The 23,695-nt window shown below is 24.8% G+C and overlaps 1 protein-coding gene across 3 annotated transcripts in view; it reads left to right on the forward strand.

Annotated features, from left to right (window-relative positions):
* Positions 1-22,156, forward strand: part of LOC145834572 (cartilage-associated protein-like) — a 29,385-nt gene extending 7,229 nt beyond the window's left edge. Inside the window, exons 2-10 of one of the 3 annotated variants that reach the window (XR_014369787.1) lie at positions 1,608-1,745; positions 7,248-7,412; positions 7,478-7,567; positions 8,615-8,740; positions 11,972-12,146; positions 19,632-19,760; positions 20,096-20,310; positions 20,495-20,578; positions 21,012-21,022. Coding sequence is in view for 2 of the 3 variants with exons in the window: in XM_082942031.1 (XP_082798157.1) it covers positions 1,608-1,745; positions 7,248-7,412; positions 7,478-7,567; positions 8,615-8,740; positions 11,972-12,146; positions 19,632-19,760; positions 20,096-20,286; positions 20,495-20,578; positions 21,012-21,095 (1,182 nt within the window). In the remaining variant the exon portion in view is untranslated. Of the gene's footprint in view, positions 1-1,607; positions 1,746-7,247; positions 7,413-7,477; positions 7,568-8,614; positions 8,741-11,971; positions 12,147-19,631; positions 19,761-20,095; positions 20,311-20,494; positions 20,579-21,011 lie in introns of those variants that run through there. The other 2 variants (XM_082942031.1, XM_082942032.1) reach the window with 2 other exon arrangements.
* Positions 22,157-23,695: the final 1,539 nt, after the last annotated feature.

A 23,695-nucleotide genomic window follows, 5' to 3' on the forward strand; every position in this document is an offset into this window, starting at 1 on the left:
AATGTTGACGACTGACTACCTGGTTGTGAAGCTCAACTTGTATGATCTCTCCTATATGCCTTATAAAAAGCAAAACGCAAAAATTATGAATATAAATAATTTTTTTAGCCACCCAAAAAATATTATAAACCAAATACCAAAAATAATTAATCAACATTTAAATAAAAGATCAAGCAACGAAGAAAACTTTTTAAAGACAAAGCAAGATTACAAATTAATAATGAAAAAATGCGGTTACAATGATAAGCTTAATTTTGAAACAACGGAGCAAAAACACAAAACGACCAATAAAAATATAAGAAAGCGAAATATAATTTGATATAATCCCCCATTCTGTACTTCAGTCAAAACAAATATTGGCAGAGAATTTATAAATCTAGTAAAAAAACATTTCAACAAAAATAACCCATTATCAAAGATCTTTAACAAACATAATATGCAAATCAGTTAGTCATGTATGGCAAATTTGGAGAGATTAATTAAGTCACATAATCAAAGAATTTTAAACAAAGGTAATTTAATCAAAAATCAGTGTAATTGCGCTGGTCGCTGTAAATATAATTTGAAGGGGGGCAATTGCTGTTCAGAGAACATTATTTACAAGGCAACAGTTAACTCTGACCTTGAAAAGGAGTTCTACATCGGCTTATAATCCACTCAGTTCAGATTTTGGTATGCTAACCATAAAAAATCTTTTAAAGGTGGTGTATACGAAAATGAAACTGAGCTATCGAAGTATGTTTGCGGCCTAAAGCGCAAAAACATTGATTTTAAATTAACTTAGGAGGTGATTAAAAGAGCGCAGCCAATAGCAGATGGCAATAACCCTGTTTGTAGGCTGTGATTAAAAGAATCAACAGCCGTTATGTATGTGTTAAAAAAAGAAGGTTGTTTAAAAAAGAGGAGTGAATTCATATCCTATTGTCGACATATGAAAAAGCTCCTCTTAAAATAAAATGAATTTTGAAGTATTTATAGTCACTTAACTGTTGTTTTAGTTAATTTTAGTTGTTTGATTAGTTAGATGGTAGATCGATTTTTGTACTGAATATTTGTAATGCACAATATTACGTCATACTGTATTTTGTTATTTGTATAACTTTTGCATCTATGTTTAGTAAAGTGCTTTTTATTTTAAATCAAACTGGCTGATGATTAAGGCGTCTAGTCTTATGAAACATAATTACGAGTATTTTTAAAATCGTACTTTTCAACAAATTATATAAAAGCCCTTCAAGTGGGCTCAGTAGAAGGTGTTCAAGTTTGATAATAATATTATTTTTAAAATAAATTTAATATATATTTATATTTAATATATTTTGCATATTTTACAATATTTTTAAACTAAATATAGTAAAAAAAAAGTCATATAGAATTAGTATTTTGTCAAAATAAATTGAAAAATTGTGTAGTTTTCTTGAATTAAATGAAACTGAATTGATTAGGACTGTCAAGAACTAAATTTTTACACATCTAGCTAATTGATTGAAAAGATTGCTTAAGTCTATATTAGAATATGCACATTTCAGAACTTGATTGTTTGTTTAATTTTATTAACACAGCTCTATATATTTGTTATATTTTTTTTTATTTGGCTATTTTCGCAGAGTGAAAAAGACCTGGATTATCAGTATTCAAAAGCAACTGAGCTATATTATAAAGGTGAGTATGAGGAGTCAGTAAAACAGCTGAAAACACTAGTAATAAGCTTTATGATGCTACAACATGCTATTATTCAATGTGGGGTTGGTGAAAAAAATATACAAGTTTTTTATTGTAGTGATGACTAATTAGACACTAGTTTTAATTAAAATTTAATTAAACAAACTAAACTTATATATAATTATCATATATTACTTAAAAAAAATATAGTAGGTATCAGGGACGTAGCTAGCTCAAAAAAGTTACGAATCCAGAGTTACCATAAGGTCAGGAAAAGTCAGGAAAAACTAAAAAAAATAATAAAAGTCAGGAAAAAAATGGGGTTTTTGAAAAAAAGTTAGGAAATTTGACAAAATTTAAAAAAAAGGAAGATTTTGTCAGTTTAAATTTACAAAATTCCTTAATGGTAGCCTTCAAATGGTAAAAAAATAATTAAACATCCTTTAAAACCAGAAAAAAATTGCAAAATTTTCTTAGAAATTTACAAAATTATTTAATTTCCAATGCCTTCATGTCGTATATATTAATGAAACATCCTGTGATATATACACAAAAGTTTATCTAGCATAACTTTAGAATCAAAGTGTTTTTGTTCAAGTAAATAATTGAGTTCTTTATAATTAAGCAGTTAGTTTAGTATTTTATGTAACAAGTTGATGTGTATACTTTACCTCTTTATAATTTTTCAAAGTTGTTAAAATTTGTAAAATAAGTTATAAGAGAGGTATATACCATGTCTTCATTAGATGAAGAGGTAGAAGTGCAAATGAAAAAACTGAGAAAATAAATTTTAGTACATCCATTAAATAAAAACAGTGTTTGATTAAGTTCTTTATTGTTTTAAGATTTAAATTGTGAAAGTTTGTTATTGTTTTAAGGGTTTAGTTTTGAAAGTTTGTTATTAATTTAAGGTTTTAATTGTAAAAGTTCCTTATATGTTGTTTCGTTTATTTAGATACATTTATGTTAGGAAATACTATAGTTTTTTTCAGACAAGCTGTGTTATAAGCTAATAATAGAAGTATTTTGCTGATAGAGCTGTTTATTGCAAATACATCAATCATACACAGATAGTTCAAGTGATGTAATGGAAGTTTGATGATTGAATTCAGCAAAAAAAAACTGTAGTTTGTCCTGTATCAAAATTAGTTTGAAAGCTTTATATAGTTTTAAGTGTTAGATTATGTGATTTAGAACAAGTTTAAATTTAGAGTTTGATTCATAAAAGTCAGGTATATTTAGTAAAAACTCTGGAAAAAGTCAGGAAATTTTTCTCAGTTTGATCTGTGGCAACCCTGCAATTCTGCAAAGTAAAAAAAAAAAAAACAACAGGGACGACGCGTGATAATGTAATAGGATGTATAGGACAGTCTTAACTACCTCTAATTTTATTTTATATTAAAGTATGCATTTACGTTAAAACTTAAAAAACAAGTGGAATGTTGGTGTATGAGTAATAGCTGTATGCAAGGTAATTTATGTTAATCTTGACCCCCTATGATTCCTTATGTGTTGCCACTTGAGTAAACACATAAATCCATCATTTAAAATAAAAACAAGAAAGTTATAACTTGATTATGAGAAATATTTATTGGCTTAGAATACATAATTAAAAAACAATTTTTCACGACTTGGAAGTTATTTGAATTTTTTTTTGTTTTTATTAGATAAAAATTATACACTTTTAGGACTTTTATTAAAAAAACAAAATAAGTATACATTAAAAAGTTTAACACATTAGATATTTTTTTAATTATAACGTTTTAGAAATCTTGAAATTTTCATCAAATTCTTTTCTTTTTTTAGACATACAATTATTTTAATTTTATCAAAAATAGTTTGACAATTATGAAGAGTAAATGTCTTATTAAATGTTAATTCTACCTTTGGTTGTATTAAGTTTTTAGCTGTAAAAAAATCAAACATTTTTTTACTAAAACTAATACGTTACAGGTCCTATAAATAATAAAAAAATACTACTAGAATACCATAAACAAAAAATTACCTTAAAAATATATTAAAATTTATCTTGGATTTAAATTTTTTTGATACAAAATATAACATTAATATATACATATATATTAAAAAACAAAAACTTTTATTATTAAGCTTGTATTTAAAAACCATAAAATATCAAAACAAAAAATTATTAATAAACATTTTTTGAAAAGCTTGTTATCATTTAACAATGAAAATTTACACTTGCTTAAACAAAAAAGTATAGTCTTTTAATTTTTGATTGAAAAAAATATATAACATCTATTTTATAATTTTTAACATAACCTGAAACAAACATTCATAAAAAAAAATACTGACATATTTTATAGAGATGTAATATAATTTATAAATTTTGTAAACCACTTAAAAAACCCTGAATTCAATTTTTTTAAACAGAGACAATACATATGAGTTAAAATGTTGTAAAAAATAAAGTACAAAAAATCTTAATATTTTAATAATAAATGTTAATAAAATAAATACAAGATACAATCATATTTAAAAAAAGTAGAAACAAACTTCATCATTTGCACAGTTCTCTGGTAACACCATATTCAAGAAACTTTTTCTTGAAAAATCTTATCTGAAGTTCTTTTGCAACAAACTGAGTTAAACAACAAAAAAGAGAAACAAAATCTGTCTAGCATAAAATTCTGTAAAATAAGTCGGAAAATATAAAACTGTGGCAGGGCCATATTTGAGATCCTGCAAAAAGTAAAGCGTTTTTATATAGAAGCCGCAACTTTTAGGATTGGCTGACTTTGAGTGTCTCAGGTAGCAATGGGTGATTTTATTTTCTAATGATATTTGCATCATTTTCACCTTAACGAAACTCAAATTTTTAACTTAATTAAAAAATCAAATCTGTTTAACATTAAATTTGTTATAAACCGTAAACAGTGTACCAAGTTTACAGTATTAAAGCAAAAAACTCATATACTAATTTTAAAAATGTAAAGCTGACTGATAAATTAAATAAATAACAACTTATAATTTGTATTAATTTTGTAAACCACCTTAAAACTTGTTAATATAAAAATATCATAAACAGACATAATGAAAAGTTTTTGAAATTTAGGAAAAAAACAAAAACTTAGAAAAAAATATTCATATAATACAACACTATGCATAGAAAACAAGTTCATTGTGAACAAACTATATGAAGTTATAAATTTAAGAACTTTAAACGTCAGCTCTACCCTCTGACTAAAACCAATTCCAAAATTTTTCTTGAACTTTCCTTAACATAAAAGGTACCACTTACCAGAGAAGAATAACAGTAAAAAAAAGTTATAAGACAGTGTTTTTTCCCTTGTAAATAAGTTCATTTTTCTTTTTATTTGCCTAATAAAATGTTGTAAAAAAAATTCTGAAAACTTTCCTTTCCTGCTAGAACCTTTTCATCAATAAAAGACTTTACTATTTAAGTACACCTAATACAATTAACCTGTTATTACATTAAACCAACAAAACCTCATTTAAAATCTAGAAAAAAATATGTTCTGAGATTATTAAAAACCTAAAGCTATCCTGAGTTTTTAAAAGAAAGAAAAAACTATCCTGAGTCAGCCTGAGTTTAAATAGAACATTCAAAATGTCCTAGAGTTATCTAGAGTACCTTGAGTGTGTGGCAACCATGTACAATATAAATCTTTCAACCAAGCTAAAAACTGTGTTTATCTAAAGAATTATCAAATCTTTAAAAAAAAAGTTACATATAAAGTAATAAAATTCTCAAATACCAAATAAAAATATGTATAACTTATATAATAATGTTCATATTAATAATTTTTTCAATTCGTTTTTCATGTTTCACTCTATTTGTATTTTTGAGTATTTTTCTGATTTTATATGTTCAAATAAATATTTATATATTAAAATTAAGTCTTTTTGATAAGACTTCAGAAAATTATACCATCACTGTTTGGAATCTTTTTTTTTGTATATTTGTCAACCACAGGGCTTCAATCTTGCAAGATTCAACTTAGTGAGTTTATTCGATTTAAATCAAAAGTTTATGCCTTTTCTTAGTTTACTTTGAACCTCATCTACTGTAAAAGTCAAATGGTTGCATTTATTTCCTTTGTCTATGTTTGTTCTTTGTGACAAAAAAAAAATATTCCAAAAATTTTATTTTCTTATTGATTCAACGCAATCAATTCAATAGTAGTCTCTTCAATAGTAGTATTCAATAACTCTCTCACTTTGTACTTTTTTATTCTCTCAAATTTAAAGAAAAAGCTGCAGATTTGAAAAAGACTTTTTATAGTGCTTTACTTTTTGATATAGGTATTCTTAAATGACCAAATTGTATATAATTTAGATGTATTTTCGTTCAATTTTTACGACACCAACAGTGCCAAAGAGTACATGTATGTCAAAATTATCTTTCAGGAAGGCAAATCTAAGATAAATGAGTACTAAAAGATAAGAAAACAAGGTCTTTTAAAGCTGAAATAAAAGCGATTTTTTTCCACAAATGTATAATTTTCTGATTTGCAGAAACGTACCAAGCTACGTCCCTGTTAGGTACCAAGATATACTAGTTCTAGTGAAATCTTATTGCTTTGTTTAACTTTAATGTTCTGGCTTTTTATCTAGCATATGTTTGTTTAGACCAGGGTTTCCCAAAGTGGGCCATGACAGATACTCAGGGAGCCACGAGCAGCAAAGAGTAAGAGGGGGGCATTGAGCAGTAAAGGTGCCACAAGGGGGCCATGAGGTCATAATTTGAACCTTACACTAGATATTTTTGAGTTGCAGATGAAGAGCAAAAAAAAGGTCTTGAGAGGTTTTTTATGGTAATTTAGAAACGTACACTAGATTTTTTCGAGTTGCAGATGAATATTAAAAAACAAAAAAAAAAAAGTAGTTTATGAGTAATCTTGTTGAAGGGGGCCATGACTTTTTTATTTTTTTTAAAGGGGGCCATTTGCAAAAAAGTTTGGGAAACCCTGGTTTAGACTATTACCAGAAGTTTTAAAGTCTACAATAATTTTTAACATCATATTTATTAACTATTTAATATTTATTATGCATTAAAAGCAAATAGTTATTACACTTTCTTTTTAGAGTTGAGTTAACTTATAAATGTTACATTGTATCCCATTACAAAGTTACGGTTTTAAAATATGTACATTAAAGATATTTGTTTATTTTAAAATACAATTTTAACTTAACATCAACTGAGTACACTTAGAGGGTCTAAAAGTATGAAATGTTTTTATAAGAGTTGATATAAATATTTTTCTAAATTAAGTACTTTAATAAGTTTTCTAAAGTACATATTTAATTTCTAAGATAGCAAATAAGAGAATAGTTTAAAAATCTAAAATCAGTTTTTAAATCTTTTTTCAAAAATATTTCATAAAGTCTTATTGAAAATCATACAATGTTTTTTTTTTTTTTAATTATATTTAATTAAGAAAAAACTAAAATACTAATAAGATAAAAGTCTAGGTGTTTTACAAAATTTAAGTATAAAGTTGAATTGTTTTACAAAAGAAAAACTCTTTTTGTTTCATATCAAAAAATTTGAATACCATATTTTTAGTCATTGTCACTTTACTTCGTTAAATATTTTTAAGAGAAAATGTGAAAATACCAAAATTGATGAAAAAATAAACCTGAGTTTTGCTGATTTTCCTTATCTTGAAAACATGGGAAATAAAGTAGCTTATGGTGAATGTTTTAAAACTTGCATGGAAGAACATCCTTACCGGCAAATATCTTCAAAACCTCTTCCAAGCATGGTTGGAGATAAAAATACGTTATACTAGAGTTTTAAGTTTTATGGTTGTAACATAGTATTAAATAGGAAACTTGGAATGAACTTGAGTCTCGCCAGCCTTATAACTATTTACAGTTTGCATATTACAAAACAAAAAAGTTCAAAAAATGTTGTGAGGTAGGTATAAGTTTTACTGAATTAATCTTATCGAAAGTATATTTTATTCAAGTTTAAAGACCGTTGTAGTTTTATAATTTTTCTGTTTTAAACTGTTTTTATATTTATTAAGGGCATAAGAGAGGAAAAACATATTTTATTATTATAAACGTAATTAAAAAAAAATTACCAAGTGTTTTTAACTAATTTTTTTTATATTTTTTGAAAAACTTACTTCCTTTAGTTTTTATGTAGGAGCCTGTTTTAAATTAAAAAATAATAATAAGCTCTTACACAATCTTTAAAATGAAAAAATAATATTTAAATGAAATAAAACTATCTATGCTTAAATTGGGTTCAAAAAATAAAAGAGTGCGCATAATTTTTATTTTGATAAATTTCAGAAAATTTTTAAGTATTTCCATAGACTTAGTTTAATCATTTTTTTATATAATTTAGGAACTCATTTGTATTAATAAGTTTGTTTATAAAATCTTTACTGATTATTTGAAAGTTTTCTTTAAAAGTAATAAGCTGTGCTTACATTTTTTAATGACTCTTTTAATTGGATAATGTTTTTGATATTAACAATATTTTATGATTACTAAAAAAAAAGCATCTTGGCTGTTAGTTATTTATTATATGGGAATAAGTATTAATAACCACTTTTAATTAAATATCTTAAAATATACAGGGTTGCCACAAAACCTGGAATTTGAGAAATTTTGAAATAAAAAACTGGAAATTTGTGTAATTTTTTACATGTTAAGTAGTAAAATTTTGATTTGACACAAAAAAATTATCATGTAGAAAAAATCTTTTTGTCATCATCAAAAGTTTTTCTTATTAAAAAACATATTTAAAGTAGCTCTACAGTATCTTTCCTATATTGTTATACTGTTTAACACAGTTTTTAACTTTAAACTTAACTTTAAATTAAAAATAGACCCAAAAACGTGTAGTTTCAAAAATCTGGAAGAAATTTCTCAAAAACCAGTGGCAACCCTGAGTGTAGTTCTTGCTAGTATATAAAACTGATATGGGTAAAGTCAGTATATTTTATAAAAGGCTGTCACAACTTTTCTTCAACGAAACCCCTATGATCAGTCTATGATGACTAACATGAAGTTTTACTTGACAATTCCTCAAGTAAAAGATTATTTTTTTCGGGATCTCGAAGCTCCTAAATTTCATGTTAGTTCTTTTCCAATGTTTAAGAGCTGTTGAAAAATTATTTTTTGCGGTATAACATTTAAAAATTTGTTAAAAATTAATTAAAAAACCCTTTTAGATGATACCTTGTTTCAACTTTTCCAAAGTTTGCACTTGTGCACACTGCAAAGTAGCTATCATATAAGTTAATTAATTTTCCACTAAAGTTAATTAGGTATATATTTTATATTTGTTTTAATCCCATGCATGATGCATTTGTATAATTTTTAGAGCAAGAATAGCAGTAGAGATCATTATTAAAATAACTAATTTTAAATTAAATTTCTTATATAATCTAGTTTACACATATATTAAAAGATATGCTTTGCATAGCATTGCAACCGCTACTTTTTTTTAAAGAGTTTGTTCTAAATTGTTTTCGTTCTCTGAATGCGACATTTAACTGGAGTATTAATCATAGTGTTATAGACCTTTTAAGTTTAAAAGAAAGGCTTCCCAAATTAATCAATATTTTCTTAATCTTGAAAATTTTCCCTGTAAAACTTTATACCAGGTTTTGATCTTAGTCTCTAACATATCTTGTAACTTCGTTCCATAATTAGACTGAAAGTCGTGTATAAGGGATATTAGTCAGGACTTACAGTACATGGTGCTTTCAAAAGAGTAACTTCAGTAAATGCTTTACTAAGTTCTTAAATGTTTTTTGCTAACTAGGTCACCTAAGGCTGGCAGACTAACCATGCTGTTAAGTGAATCGTGATTAAGAATATTCTTTGTAGAGTAAAGAATAAAAAGTTGTCGAACCCATATACCTAACTTGTTTTTTCCTACTCTATAAGATTTGTTTAGTTTTGTACTGCAAAGGTGATGTTAACTTTTATGTGAGTCCAACTGCTTTTCTGACTTCTAGATAAACTTATTTGATTTCGCTATAATCAGCAGCAGCTTGGTTTTTTTACCAAAACTTGTTAAAACATATCCGTATAAACAACAAGAGCCTGTTGCTTAAACTTTGTAAGAGAGAACAACACAATGATGTTCTCTTTTTGTATGCCTTTGTTTGTATATTTTTTCTTTAAAAAATAGTCCCAAGCGTTCTGGTATGTATTCTTATAGATACTAGACAAAGAATTAGAAGCAAATGTATCCGATGATAAAGAAAAAAATCATTAGAACTAAAAATGTCTTAACATTAGTTTAATCATGTATTGCTGCAATATCTAGTTGAAGTTTGCTAGAAAAATCTTTTGACTTAATGCTAAGCTTTTTTTAAATGTATATTTTACAACAGACCATTAAGTGATCACTGTTACAATCTGCACTGTAATAACACTAAGTATAAAAAACATCGTTTATGTGATGAAATCTTACTAGTAAAAGGTCTAGGTGGTGAAAGTTTTAACAGTCTGTCTGTAAATGTGTCTTTAAGATGATTTATGCTAGTAAATGTCTGATTCTAAAAATTGAGTTGGTAACAAAAATATTTTTTATGTCCAAGCTAGGAAAGGTGTTGAATTTCTATCTTTGATTTAGTTAGTGAACTTTTTTTAGGGTGTACCAGAGGATTTTAACATTTTTTTAGGTTTAATAGATATTTTGAAAACTCTTTAATCTTAAATTTATTGTAAATATTTTTTTTGCACAAAAAAACTGTTTACACTACAGAAGTGATTCTAAAAAATTTAAAAACGGCCCAGTATATGACTGGTAAAATTTTTTACACATAGTGAGCTTTTTTCTATAACTTCTATTATGATTTTTGTTTTCCAATCATATGTAAATTTCTATCCTATTGTTAAGAAATATAACAATACAAAGTTTAAACAAGTGTAAGAAAAAAACATAAATTTTAGAATATTTCACATTATTTGTTAGATAACGTTAAACCATTAAAGTTTTAAGGATATGTTTAAAACAATAATGAAACTTTTTTAAACATATTTTTACCTACTGCTTATAACTAGTATTCTTTTAAAACTCTCTTTTTTTCTGTTTAAAGTCTAATAGTATTAAAAGATTGCTAAAAAAATTGTTTTGCTCTAAAAGCTTGTCAGTAAGTAACAGAAAATCACCTTTATATTCTTTCGTTTGTGATTTTGTAACTAACAGGTTTGTCAAAAGATCTGGTTAACCTAGAATTTTATAATTTAGACATAAAACCCGAGAATTTTAGAATTTTTGGAAAAAACCTGGAATTTTGAATAAAAACAACATAAATATAGAAAAACCTGAAATAAATAAAAAACTACACATAACATAACAAAAAAATTAAACTTTACCTTAAATTCAATCTTAGTATTAAAATTTAATTTGTTTAGTTTTTCAAGTATAAATTTTGAGTAAAAAATTGTTTATATTTTTATTTAATTGATTAAATGCTATTTTCCATGACTGTTGCATATCTTTTTAGATTTATTTAAGCACTGACGAGGTCTTTGACCGAAACTTAGTTTGTTAAATAAATTCCTCAAAATATAAATTCATAACATAACAAACTTAGACTAAATACAAAAAATCTATCATTTACAGTTTTTTTTTTTTTTAATTTATTTTTTTTATTGTAGAACACATTTAAAGTACCACTAAAGTATCTTTTCAGTAATTTTATACCATTTAAAACAAGAAATTTAATTTTAAACTAAAAATAAGCTTTAAAAATGTACTTTAAAAAACCCGGAAGAAATTTAAAGAACCTGAATAAAATTTCAAAAAACTTTTGGCAGCCCTAAACTAAATATATTTAAAAAAAAAGCTTGTTTTTCAACAAATTCTGATATGGTCATACTTCTATAAAGTATTCATTAAGTTTATACTTAAGTTATTATTTTTAAACTAAATTATAGTTTTTATAAAGCTTTACTAGATTAGCTCAAAAATAAATGCACATTTTTTACTACTAAGATATTTTTAATTTAAAGATTCAGATTTTTAAACTACCTTTATTTCAAATTGTTAACAAAAAGTTTTGGATATTTAACGAGAAAATAAGTAATTTATTATATTGATTTAAAATGTGTCTTTTTTTTAGCTGGTATCAGTGAAACTATAAGTTTTTGATAGGTCGAATATATTTTTATTAAAAAAAGATAAAAATAATAAGTCTTAAAGCTTGCCAGTAAAGAAAATATAATAATTACTAAATAAACTCTACTACATTTTCAGTTTAGAACTTAATTAATTTTCTAGAATTTTTTCAAAAATTTAACTTATTTTATTTAGATGTTATTAAACTAAGTATTTAAATTTATACAGAGTTATTATCGAACAGCGGTAGAGTATTATGAGGCTGGTAAGTATAAAGAATCCATTGTTGAACTTGAAAAAACTTTAGTAGGATATAAGGATGCTGAAAATGAATGTGACTTATTTTGCCAACACTTGCCTTCACAACTTGAAACTTTCGATAGAATAGCTAAATCTTCAATCAGTAAGACAAAATAGTTTTTAATTAGACTGTATAAATTAAAGTTTTAAATTAAAAAATATATTACAAGTCATGAAAGTTTGTTATATTATTTTCACAATTTACAGTACTTTTTATAAGTAATAATTAACTTAAAAGTTTGTATAATCATTGGGTATGTTTATTGAACGAAAAAAAAATGCGCTCAAATATTTGGTCCAAGGACCTGGTGTACGAAAAATCCTTTCGGTTATCGGGTCATACACCAGGATACAGTTTAAAGTCATGTCCAGGCGATTACTAATAAAACAATCAGTTAAATAAAAAAATTAAAAATGAAAGAAAATAAAATGAATAAAATAAAACTGAACGAAAACTAACTGAATTTTGTGTTTAATAATGTACTATGAATCTTGTTTAGTAACATAAGAACAAAAAAAAGATAAAACTTTAAATTAACTTTTAAAAGGAGATAAACAATACTAATAGCAAACGTGTGGATATTTTAATTATAGATTACAACCTCTAAAATGAAAGTAAAATGTAATACGGTGAGGATTTTTACGATAAATAAAATAAATAAAATTTTAAGTATTTTGTGCTAAAAAGGTAATTTTTACTTTATTTAATAATTTAACTTGAAAAATTAAAATACTTCGCATTTGGGTAATTAAATAAACTATTGTAGAAATTTTTAAGAATTTTAAAGAAATGATTTTTACAATAACTGAACTTAACTTTTATAAATGAAAATATGAAGATAAGTACTGTAAAACTTATGCTTTCAATAAAAAAAAAACAATAATAATTTTAACAACAATGATATTAAGAACAACAAATTTCTTTCCATTTAATCAATCAAAAAAAAACTCCTTTCTCTTTTTTCAACACTTGTCTAAGTCTTAACTGTAATAAAAGAAAGAAAACAACATTTGCTAACATAAAAAAGAAGAATTTTTCCTTGCTTTGCTCAAAAAGAGATTTTTTAACATAAATTTGCTTGAAACAGTTATATCAGCTTGCTTTTTAAATACTTTATTTTCAGCAAAAGTATAAACATCTATAACTATTCTTTTTACATTTGCATGCAAAAAAATGAAATTAATAAAATATATAAAAAAAGTTTGTAAGAAGAAAAAAACAAAAGTTTATAAGTATTCTGAACTTAATTCAAAAAAGTAATCTTAAAGAATAATCTTTAAAAAAACTAGACAGAAAATACTAAAATCTCGACTAAACCAATGTTAATGTAACCAAACAAATCTACTTTCCAATAAAAATGTAAAAAAAGATAAACAAAAATTTGTATATTAGATTAATTATTAAATAGTATTCTTAAACTACAATCTTAGAAATAACTAAATAGAAAATGCTAAAATCTAGACTAAACCAATGTTACTGTGACCAAACAAACAATATATATAGATAGATATATATTTATAGTTTTATTTTAACTTTCAGTCAATAGTGCTCGACAAATAAACGTGGAGCTAAATATTTAGTTATACAATAAACCACAGTTTTTTTTACAATTGTTTCATATATGAGATAGTTCTATAATCATCACAAAAACTATACCTTATTTGACATGTTTTATACATTTTAGAACTTACAAATGTTATAAATATTGTGACGTAGTAATGATGTTGAAGACTTTAGAACAAAGTTGAGTTTGAATATACACTGATTTTCGTTTTGTTATTAATTTAAGAACTTATGCTTCTTGAGAAAGTTTTAGTAGTTGATATAAAAGATTTTGTAAAATACAGAAGGAAAAGTGATATTAGAAAATTGTTTTAAATTAAACGGTTAGTTGAGTTTAAAAATATGCTGTATAAAGTTATAAGTAACATTAAGTTCAAAGGATATAATAATAACTTCAAACAAAATTAAAAATTTATTAAAACAAAATAGAATAGTCCAATAAACTGTTCGTGTTCGCTGATAAGTCAACTAATCTATATAAAATAACTTCAGACAAAATTAAAAATTTATTAAAACAAAATAGAATAGTCCAATAAACTGTTCGTGTTCGCTGATAAGTCAACTAATCTATATAAAATAACTTCAGACAAAATTAAAAATTTATTAAAACAAAATAGAATAGTCCAATAAACTGTTCGTGTTCGCTGATAAGTCAACTAATCTATATAAAATAACTTCAGACAAAATTAAAAATTTATTAAAACAAAATAGAAAAATCCAATAAACTGTTCGTGTTCGCTGATAAGTCAACTAATCTTATAAGATAGACAAATGCATTTACAAAAAAAAATTTTAAAGAAAAACAAGTGCCGAATATAAATTATCAAACAATGTAAATAAAATTAATGATAAAACCTGTAACCTAATAAAAGCACACAACGTAGAAGGCAAAATCCATAAACTTCATGAAAACCAAGCTTTCCTCACCATTAAACCTCACAAAGAAAATTTCCCTAATAAAACCGTAATAAATTTAACCAATTTAACAATACGAAAAATTTAAACTAAATCAATGGAAAAACACAGGTGAGGTAATTACCTAGTTCAAAATTTCAAATACTACAGATTTTGAAAACTATATTACAAAGTTCTACACAAGTAATACTAAAAATTAATTAGTTAAAGCATTTGAATTTGCTGAAAACTTTTACCTTATAACAGAAGATATGAATCTAATAATAGACTTTTGGAAGGCAATATTAATACATAACAACCAAACCTGTAAAAAATAACTTCAAACCAACTATTTAATGTTGTCATTGGATCTTTTAACGAAGCAGATACCTGCGATTTAGTAGGACTATTTTTTCAGAAAATGACTTTAGATTATATAGAGATGACGGGCTAGGAATAATTTTAAGCAAGTCGCTGAGATCAGCTGAAAATAGTGCAAGATACCTTAATTAATTATTCAAACAAAACGGTTATAAAATAACAATAGAATTTGGGTTATTCCAACCAAATATTTTAGATATATCCTTTTTATTTCGAGCTACCAACCTTACAAAAAGACAAACTCACCGATTTGTTTGCAAGTTTGGTTGCAGATGTTGTAACCTAGAAAAAATTCAAGTAGATAAAGCACATAAGACTAAATTACTAAACAAGAAAAGCAAAAGGCAAAATTTAGAAAAAAATTATAAAAAATTCTTTTTCAGCAAAATTAAACCAATTAGATTAAAATCAAAGTAAAATTAAGCCACGCACATGCACAGTTAAAAACATTTTTCTAATATCACTTTTTCCTTCTGTACTTTAAAAAATATTTTATTGCAATAACATATATTTTTCGAAATGCATAAGCTCTTAAGTTAATAACAAAACGAAAAGCAGTGTATCTTCAAATTCAACTTACTTTACTGAAATCTTCAACATCATAACTACGTCACAATACTTATAACATTTGTAAATTCTATAAAACATGTCAAATAAAGTAAAGTTTCTATGATGATTATAGAAATATCTTATATATGAAACAATAAAACTGTGGTTAAATGTAAAATTTCAAAATAGGTAGATATTTTATTGTTTTATTTAAATTTGGTATAAGGTGCACAATGCTTTGTATACGAAGTGGAATTAATCATAGTTACTGTAAAACAAAAAAACCAACAGGTTACATATGTTTCACACCTAAAGTAAAGCTTTAGGTGATCTTGAAAACTGTGCTTATTACTAAACTAGAATCAATATTTATACAAAAATTATAACAATATGACGTTACAATTTATTGAAGGGTATAGAGGGGTCCAACTTTTTTTTGTACATACTATAGGGCAGTGCTTCTGAAATGGGGTTCCGCGAACCATTTTAAAATTTAAAAATTTATGTAAAAATTATTTACATTTTATGTAAAATTAAAATTAGGGGTGCCACTAGAAAAAGGTTCAGAAGCACTGCTATAGGGTACTTATTTTAGAGCTACTTTTGATTTTCCGGCTGGAAAAAATTTTATGCTTTGGAAATATCATAAAAACACCCTTTGCAAAATTTTAGATGATTTGAAGATACTTTCACCTTGGCACCAATTGGTTTTCTAAAAACCACCCAAATGTATGGAGTCCAAAAAATGCAACCTTGGAGTTTTAAGCTGAAAATGTTTTACATGTGGCAAATTATCACACAAACATATTGTGAACAGTTTAAAACGATTTAAAGAAAGTTTTATGTTGGCATTTCTTGATTTTATGTAATTTTTGTCACTTTTTGCAAGTTTTCTACTATTTCCAGATTTTTTTCTCAAAACAAAATATACCACCATAAAATTTTCTTCAAATCGTTTCAAGTTGTTCACAATGAGTTTGTGTGATACTTGGCTACATGAAAAAAAATTTCAGCTTAAATATTCAAGGTCGCACTTTTTGGATCCCATACATTTTGCATTCGGGTGGTTTTTAGAAAATCGGTTGATGCCAAGGTGAAAGTTTCTTCAAATCATCTAAAGTTTTGCACATAGTGTTTTTATGATATTTCCGAAGCCCAAAAGTAGCTGTAAAAATAAACACCCTAATATACTACAAGATGCTTTTTATAGAAGAATAAATGTTTAATTAACTTTTGAGATATAACAAGTTTTGTTAAAAAAATCTGATACAACCTTAATGAATCAATAATTTTCAACGTTGATTTTCTCTGAATTTGAATGAAATTACTAAAAAACTATCTCATCCTTCACTTTTGAACCAATTTAATTCAAATTTTCAAGAAATGTACTTTTCAATCATATAAATTATTTAAGAAACGGATTTTAGAAAAAAGCCATAAAAAAATTATGATCAAAATTAAAAAAAAATTGTTTATTTTTATATAAAATTAATTAAGTTACCAGCTTCATAAAATTCAAAAAAAATGTTTACTACAATTTGTTTAAAAAATTTTAAAGATTACTCTGAAACCTTTTTAAAACAATCGCTCAAAAACTAATGGAGGAGATAGATTTTTAGTGAAATAGTCTATATTTTCCCTTTTTGTTTGCGCCTCCCTATTGAACGGTCTAACTTTGATCGCTTATATCTCAAAAGTTATTTAGAATTTAAAGCTGGTAACAAGCGGTTAAAAGTAACGAGTAGCTTATCTAATTTATTTCAAAAATAAGACTAAACCTAAAAATAAAGTTTTACCCCACTATGCCCTTAATCTGTCAGCTCAGTTTAAAGTCAATCCACTTTTATTTATGACTATATGTACAAGTAAGACTAGGGAAATTGGTGAAAATTATTAGTATTTTCATAAAAAGAAAAGATTAAAAATAACTTAACAAAATATTTGATAATAATTTAGTAAAGAGCTTAGTTAACTCTATTAAACACTTTTTAATATAGAAATTCAATTTATTTTAATTGTTCTAAATAATAACTGGACAAAACAAATACAACTACAATATTAAATTCCATTTTATCATTGGGGAAGTACAAATAAAGTGATTGACTGGTCCAATTCAAATCAAAATGCAGATTCATAAAATACTACAGTGTAAAATTTTATCCAAGCATTACCAAAAACTCAGTAATTAAAGTATTTGAATTCGCCAAAATGCTTAAGCCATTATCCGATAAAGATACGAGCTTAATTTTAAATCATTTAAATCAATTTTAAGTCACAGTAAAAGGGCCTGAGAAAAACGAATTTAGACAATCTGTTTAATATAAGTATGGATTTATACAACAGCGCCAAAATATGCAACTAAGTAGGCTCATATTTAACAAAAAAAAAATAATATCTTTAATAGCGAGGACTGGTTTATATAGAAATGCTAGCTTAGGTGTTATAAGAAGCAGATCACCGAGATTCGCCAATATAATTACAAAAAATTTTCAAACTATTAAAAACACGGTTTTAAAGTTACTGGGAATCCACACTAATTCAAACAGAGATTTTAACCATTTTTTACATTAAAAGCAGTTCTAATCACCCAAAATAAACAATTGGACTACTTACCTTTAATAGCTAAAGGAGGAATCAAGAAAATTTTTAATTTTAAAGATTCAATCATTAACCAAGTTTCTAAGAAACCTGGAATTCTGGAAAAACCTAGAGTTTGACAATTTAAAGCTGAAAAACCTTGAAATTTGAAAAAATAAAAACTTATAATTTTAAACAAAAATCATTAAAAATCTGAACTTTAAATAATTTTTACATGTAAAGTAAAGAAATTCGGATTTGACACCAAAAGTCTATCATACAGATAAAAAAAAGTTCATACATTTAAAGTAATTTTACAGTGTTTTTAAATTCTGTTATACTATTATAGGGCATAGAAAGGAAAGACTTTTTTTTTCTTGTTGATATTATTTTAAAGATCTTTAACTTAGCTAGCAGTTGCTTTTTACCGCTTTATAAATTTAAAATTAGTTTTTGAGAATTAAAGTTTGAAAGTCAGAAAGCTCAATTGATTCCTTATGAAAGGAACAAAGTAAAAAGACTCTTTAATTAAAAATTTATCTTCTCCTTCAGTTTTTAAGCAATCTTTCTTACTTTAATCTTAACCAAATAAACATTACAATTGTAGGAATTTTTTTATTTTGATTATAAGAAAAAAATTATTAATTTTTTTATTTTATTTTTTTTTATTTAGGTCATAAAACTCTTGAATTTCAATGTTTTAAGTTATTTCTATAGGAGTTTTTCTTTTAATACAAGGAAATTTTCCTAAAAATTTGAGGTAAATTGACCAAAAAATTAAATAGAAGATAGATTTTTAGTGAATTTTCAAAATTATGAGAAAATCAGCGGGGTAATTATTTATCTATACATTTGTATCGGAAACTTTACACAACTGACTATATCTCAAAAGTGACTAGATTTTTTTTTATTCTGTGAAAAGTGTCTTAAAGTATATAATTAGAGCTTTCATTTATAACATAATTTTTATTAAAAAAAAAAAAAAGAAAAAAAGTAGGATCCTCCTACCCTTATGAAAGTAATTAACCTTAAACTAATTTTAAACTAAAAATGCACCCAAAAACTTGTACTTTCGAAAACCTGGAAGAAGTTGCTCAAAAACATTTGTCAACCCTTATTAACGTATAAAAAACTTACCAAATAGCCCTAAATTCAGATAACTACTATTACAACTACGATAATCTACGATAATCTATAATGATATGATCTACGATATAAAGTTTATAATTAAGAATAAGAACAGAGAGCGAGATAATCTACTTCAATCCCCCATACAAACTTAATGTTTGATAAAATTAGGCAATCACTCTCTAAACTTTTTAAACACTTAAAAAAAAAAACCATCCGTATGAAAAACTTTAAAACACAATATAATAAAAATTTCATACAGCTGCAGAAGTAACTTTAGAAGTAGAATGTTAGCTCATAACAATAAAATTAGAAAATTCAGGAATATTTTTAGAGACTTTCTATGGAACCATGTATACAATTTGAAAACTTTATTTTCTAATAATTAAAGCATCAATTAGGATAAATTAACTAAAGTTATATCCAAGACTAAATATTTTTGGTGATCTTTGTGTAGTATATAAGCTTTGAAATTAATATAAAGTGGTTTTTTAGTTAAAGAAATGGAGTCTCTTGAATGTATGATGTTATGTGAGCAGAAATTGTCTCCGATAGTTCAAGAATGGAAAGTTGAAAACTTTACATCAAGATGTTTCCAGTTTTTGCAATTTTCTTATTTTCAAGGTAGGTTTATTTTCCAATAATGTATACGTTCTTTTTTTTCAAATTATCTCAAGTTTTTATTTAGATGTTAGATATTTTTTTACGAGAGGAAACCAAAAGTTTAATTTCAACTAGATTTAAGCTTGATGATAGAAACATGAATTTGTAAAACTTTCTTTTGTCTTGTTATAGTTTATTGTATTTTGGTTTTTAAAATTGCTTTAAAAATTTATTCTTTTCGTAAAGCTATGAAACCAAGTGTAAGGGTAAATAAGATTTGTTATTTAATGTACTTTTTTATATATTTAGTTCGTATTAAATATATCAATACTTCTTAAACATAATCTAAAATATAGTTGGAGAAACCGCAAATGCTGTTAGTTGCTCAACATCGTCTTTTTTATTGAATCCTGAAGCTGACCTTGCAAGGCAGAATATTGAATTCTATCAACGGTTATTACGTCATAGAGGTTTTAATGAGGATGAAGTAGCTAAACTGTTGGTTCCAAGGAAAGACGCTATTGAAATTTACAATAGGAAGAAAACAGTTTAAATAGTTTTTACTTTTATGGTAATTTTTATTATTTTTAGCAGCTGAGCAGCTTTATAAATAGCTTATTTATTTGAATAACAAATAACTTTTTTTAAACATAACCATTAAGTTTTAAAGCAGGGGTTAGCAAGTTTCGTCCTACAAAACCGCAATTTAAATAAACTAAAACTATAGAATTTAAATTTGAAATAATATTTAAAAGATAAATGAGAAACTCGACTATTTGAAAGAGCTATTCAATTACAACAATGATAACGAAGTAGTTGAAGAGGAGGATGAAAAAACTGTAAGTTTTATCTTGTATTTTTTTGTTTTTATTTTTATAATCAAAAAAACTCAGTTGTATTTCAAAGTTAGAAAACTGAACCAGTTCAAACATTTTAGAATCCTAAAACTACTTTTATAGTTATTTTTGGCTAATAAACATAAATGTACTTTTTATCTTAAGAATAAAATGATAACCTAAGTCTTGTATGTCAATAATGTATTAATTTTATAATTACTAAACTTCAAATTTTAGTTCAATCGGTAATAAGATAAATATATATTTTTTTTGTTATACACCTAGCAACATTTGTACTGTAACATAGGAAATAAAACTAGTTATAGTTAGATAGCATAACAAGAAGTATTATTTGTTAAGGAGCAAAAAAAAATCTTATTAGAGTTTTGTTTAACCATGTTTTTCTAACTATTTCATTTGAAAAACATATTTTAAGGAAGAAGATTTATCTGAAATAATAAACGAGCAAGATGATTTAATAAAAATTATTGCTCAAACAGTTTCCGAGAACCTTTTCTAATTTTGTTTTTCATGAAGAGTGTATATCAAGTTGCAGTTAATTTGTTTAGTAAAATTATAAAATTTATTTAGTACTGAAACCAAAAAAAAATTATGCTATATTTTGCATCTTAAAATAAAATGAACCTTTTTTAATTAAAATATATTTTGTGTCTGGTGTATGTGAAACTTAACCCCTTCAAAGTTTTTCAAGTATATTCATTTATTGATTTTAAACTAAATAACTATTTTTTTTGTTTAAAAGGTATTTTTACAAATAATACATTTTACTTCAATTACTTTTTTCTAGTCTGTTTTTGGAGTTAAATAACAGTTAATAATCGTTAATTTTAAGTTTTGTAACTAAAGCCAAGCTTAATGTTAAGTAGTTAAAAGCTTATCTTATGTCCTTAACAAGTCTATCAACGTCTCGAGAGCTTCAGCATTTGCATACCTGAAAATACTTAAAATATTTTTTTTGTTGTAAAAAATCATCGTGATTCAATAATCATAAATACCAAATTATTTTGTTTTGTCTGAACCTGAACTTTGTTTATATATTTTACATTATCTGATAGTTCTTCTTTAATACCTAATTCATTTTTACGTATCTTATATGATACTTTTCTATTTTACCTCCTACAAACATAAGCTTTAACATAAAACGCAGTTTAGTAAGTTAAACTGATGAAGTTTACATTAGATAAAACTTTAGCTTGTTTCCTATATAAATAATACTAATTCACATAGTTATATTTATCACCGTATTAACCATTTTTTTAATGTTCATTTTACATTTGTTTCTTTGGTTTTAAAATTTGTTTTGAGATTTAGTCACTTGTTTTTTGTCTTAATAATTTCATAATAAAATGCTTAAATTTTTAAACTTATTCATTTTATTTTCCAAAAATATAGAAAGTCTATTTAAATTCTCATATAATACAATTAAATATTTTATTCAGAACTATTTGAGCAAAAGTATTTTTTTTACAAAAAAGTTTTAACTAAAGAACTTAGTTTATTATTTCTCGAAGCAATTTATTTTTGATACACGTGGTGTTTATCGAAGCATTTATAAAACGGTCTGTTGCGCATTTACTATTTAACTTTTTTTAGTTACATTAATTCTACATATCGTTAGTGTTGGTAATTAAAATGTATACAATGTAACTTTTGCGTTTATTTGTAGCTGGTTAAAAAAGTTTAAATTTGTTGTAATAATCAAAAAACTGATTCGAGCGTTGCGTTTTACAAAAAGTTAAATAAAAAGTTTGTTATATACTTAAATTATAATATAAGTAATCAAGCAACAAAGTCTAATTCAATTTTTTTAGTATAGACAAGATTTCTTAAACTCATATTCTTATTCGCAATTTTTTATAAAGTTTAGAATATAATAGCCCTTCCTTTATTATATATTGCCATTTTACTAGTTAATTACTCATCAACTTTTTTTGTCCCTTACCATTTATTGCCCATGATATCCAAAATCGCCCACTTTGGGAAACCCTGCTTTAAAGTAACATTTATGAAACGTAATTTACAAAACTATGTATTGTTAGAAAATAAAATTTTAAGTATCAAAATTGACAAAATTCTATTTTTTGAATCAAATTCTAAATTTAATTAATAACTAGTTGTTTTATTACGTATGATTTTGTAGTTAAACATTTAACAAAACTAAAACATTTTTGCATTGTACAGATACGACACACATGTATTTTTAACAAAACATTTTTATCATTTGCCTTAATTGTTTAGGTTTCCATGAGAAAAAAAAATCTTTGTGTTAGAATTTTTGAATAAAATATATTTTTTATTAAATGTTGTCACACAAACTATACCTACTTGTTACACATTTTCAAACAGAATTTTTTAGCCATTTAAATTCCTAGTATTTTTCTGTGACCTGGATTCCACTGTATGTTTACTCGATAAAGTTGTACGATAGTATACAGTTTTATTTTGAACCGAAACAGATCTATATTGTTATAAAGTAGTGTGGAAAACAAAAAATAGAATTATTTATCTCAAAAAAAAATTCTAAAATAATTTAACCAATAAAAAAAATGTTATTGCTGAACTAAACAATGGCACTTAAACAAAATCTGTTTAGCAAATGACCTTAATTTTTAAATCATAATAAAAACAGGTAACACAAAACAATCTAAATAGGCTAAATTTAGTTTTAACTAATACTACATTATTTAAAGATATCTACTGTAATTTCAAAACAAGTTTTAGCTGAAGAAAAATAGAGCATAGTGTTAAAACTACATACGAAAAATAGATTTAAATATTTGTCGTTGTTTATATCCATTAAAATTTTATTTTAGTTACTTTTAAAGTATCTATTATTGTTTTTCTAAAACACTGTACTAAAAAGTTGTTCTCTTTTTTACTGTTTTTTAACAAACTTTTTTTTTTGTTTTAAAATAAAACTATAAATTGCCTTTTTTAGTTGTAACTAAATAAAAGAACTTTTAGATTAAAAATTATTACACAATTTTTAGTATTCGACAGAAATTTAACTATTAATAGTTAGTTATAAGTAATAAACCAGAGTCTCCGAAACTCGTTTTCATATTTTTCAATTTGCCTTCTAAAAACAGTCACCGCTTT

This window comes from Thalia democratica, chromosome 4 (genome assembly GCF_965202585.1).
Source record: "Thalia democratica chromosome 4, ktThaDemo2.hap1.1, whole genome shotgun sequence".
In the NCBI taxonomy this organism is placed as follows: Eukaryota; Metazoa; Chordata; class Thaliacea; order Salpida; family Salpidae; genus Thalia; species Thalia democratica.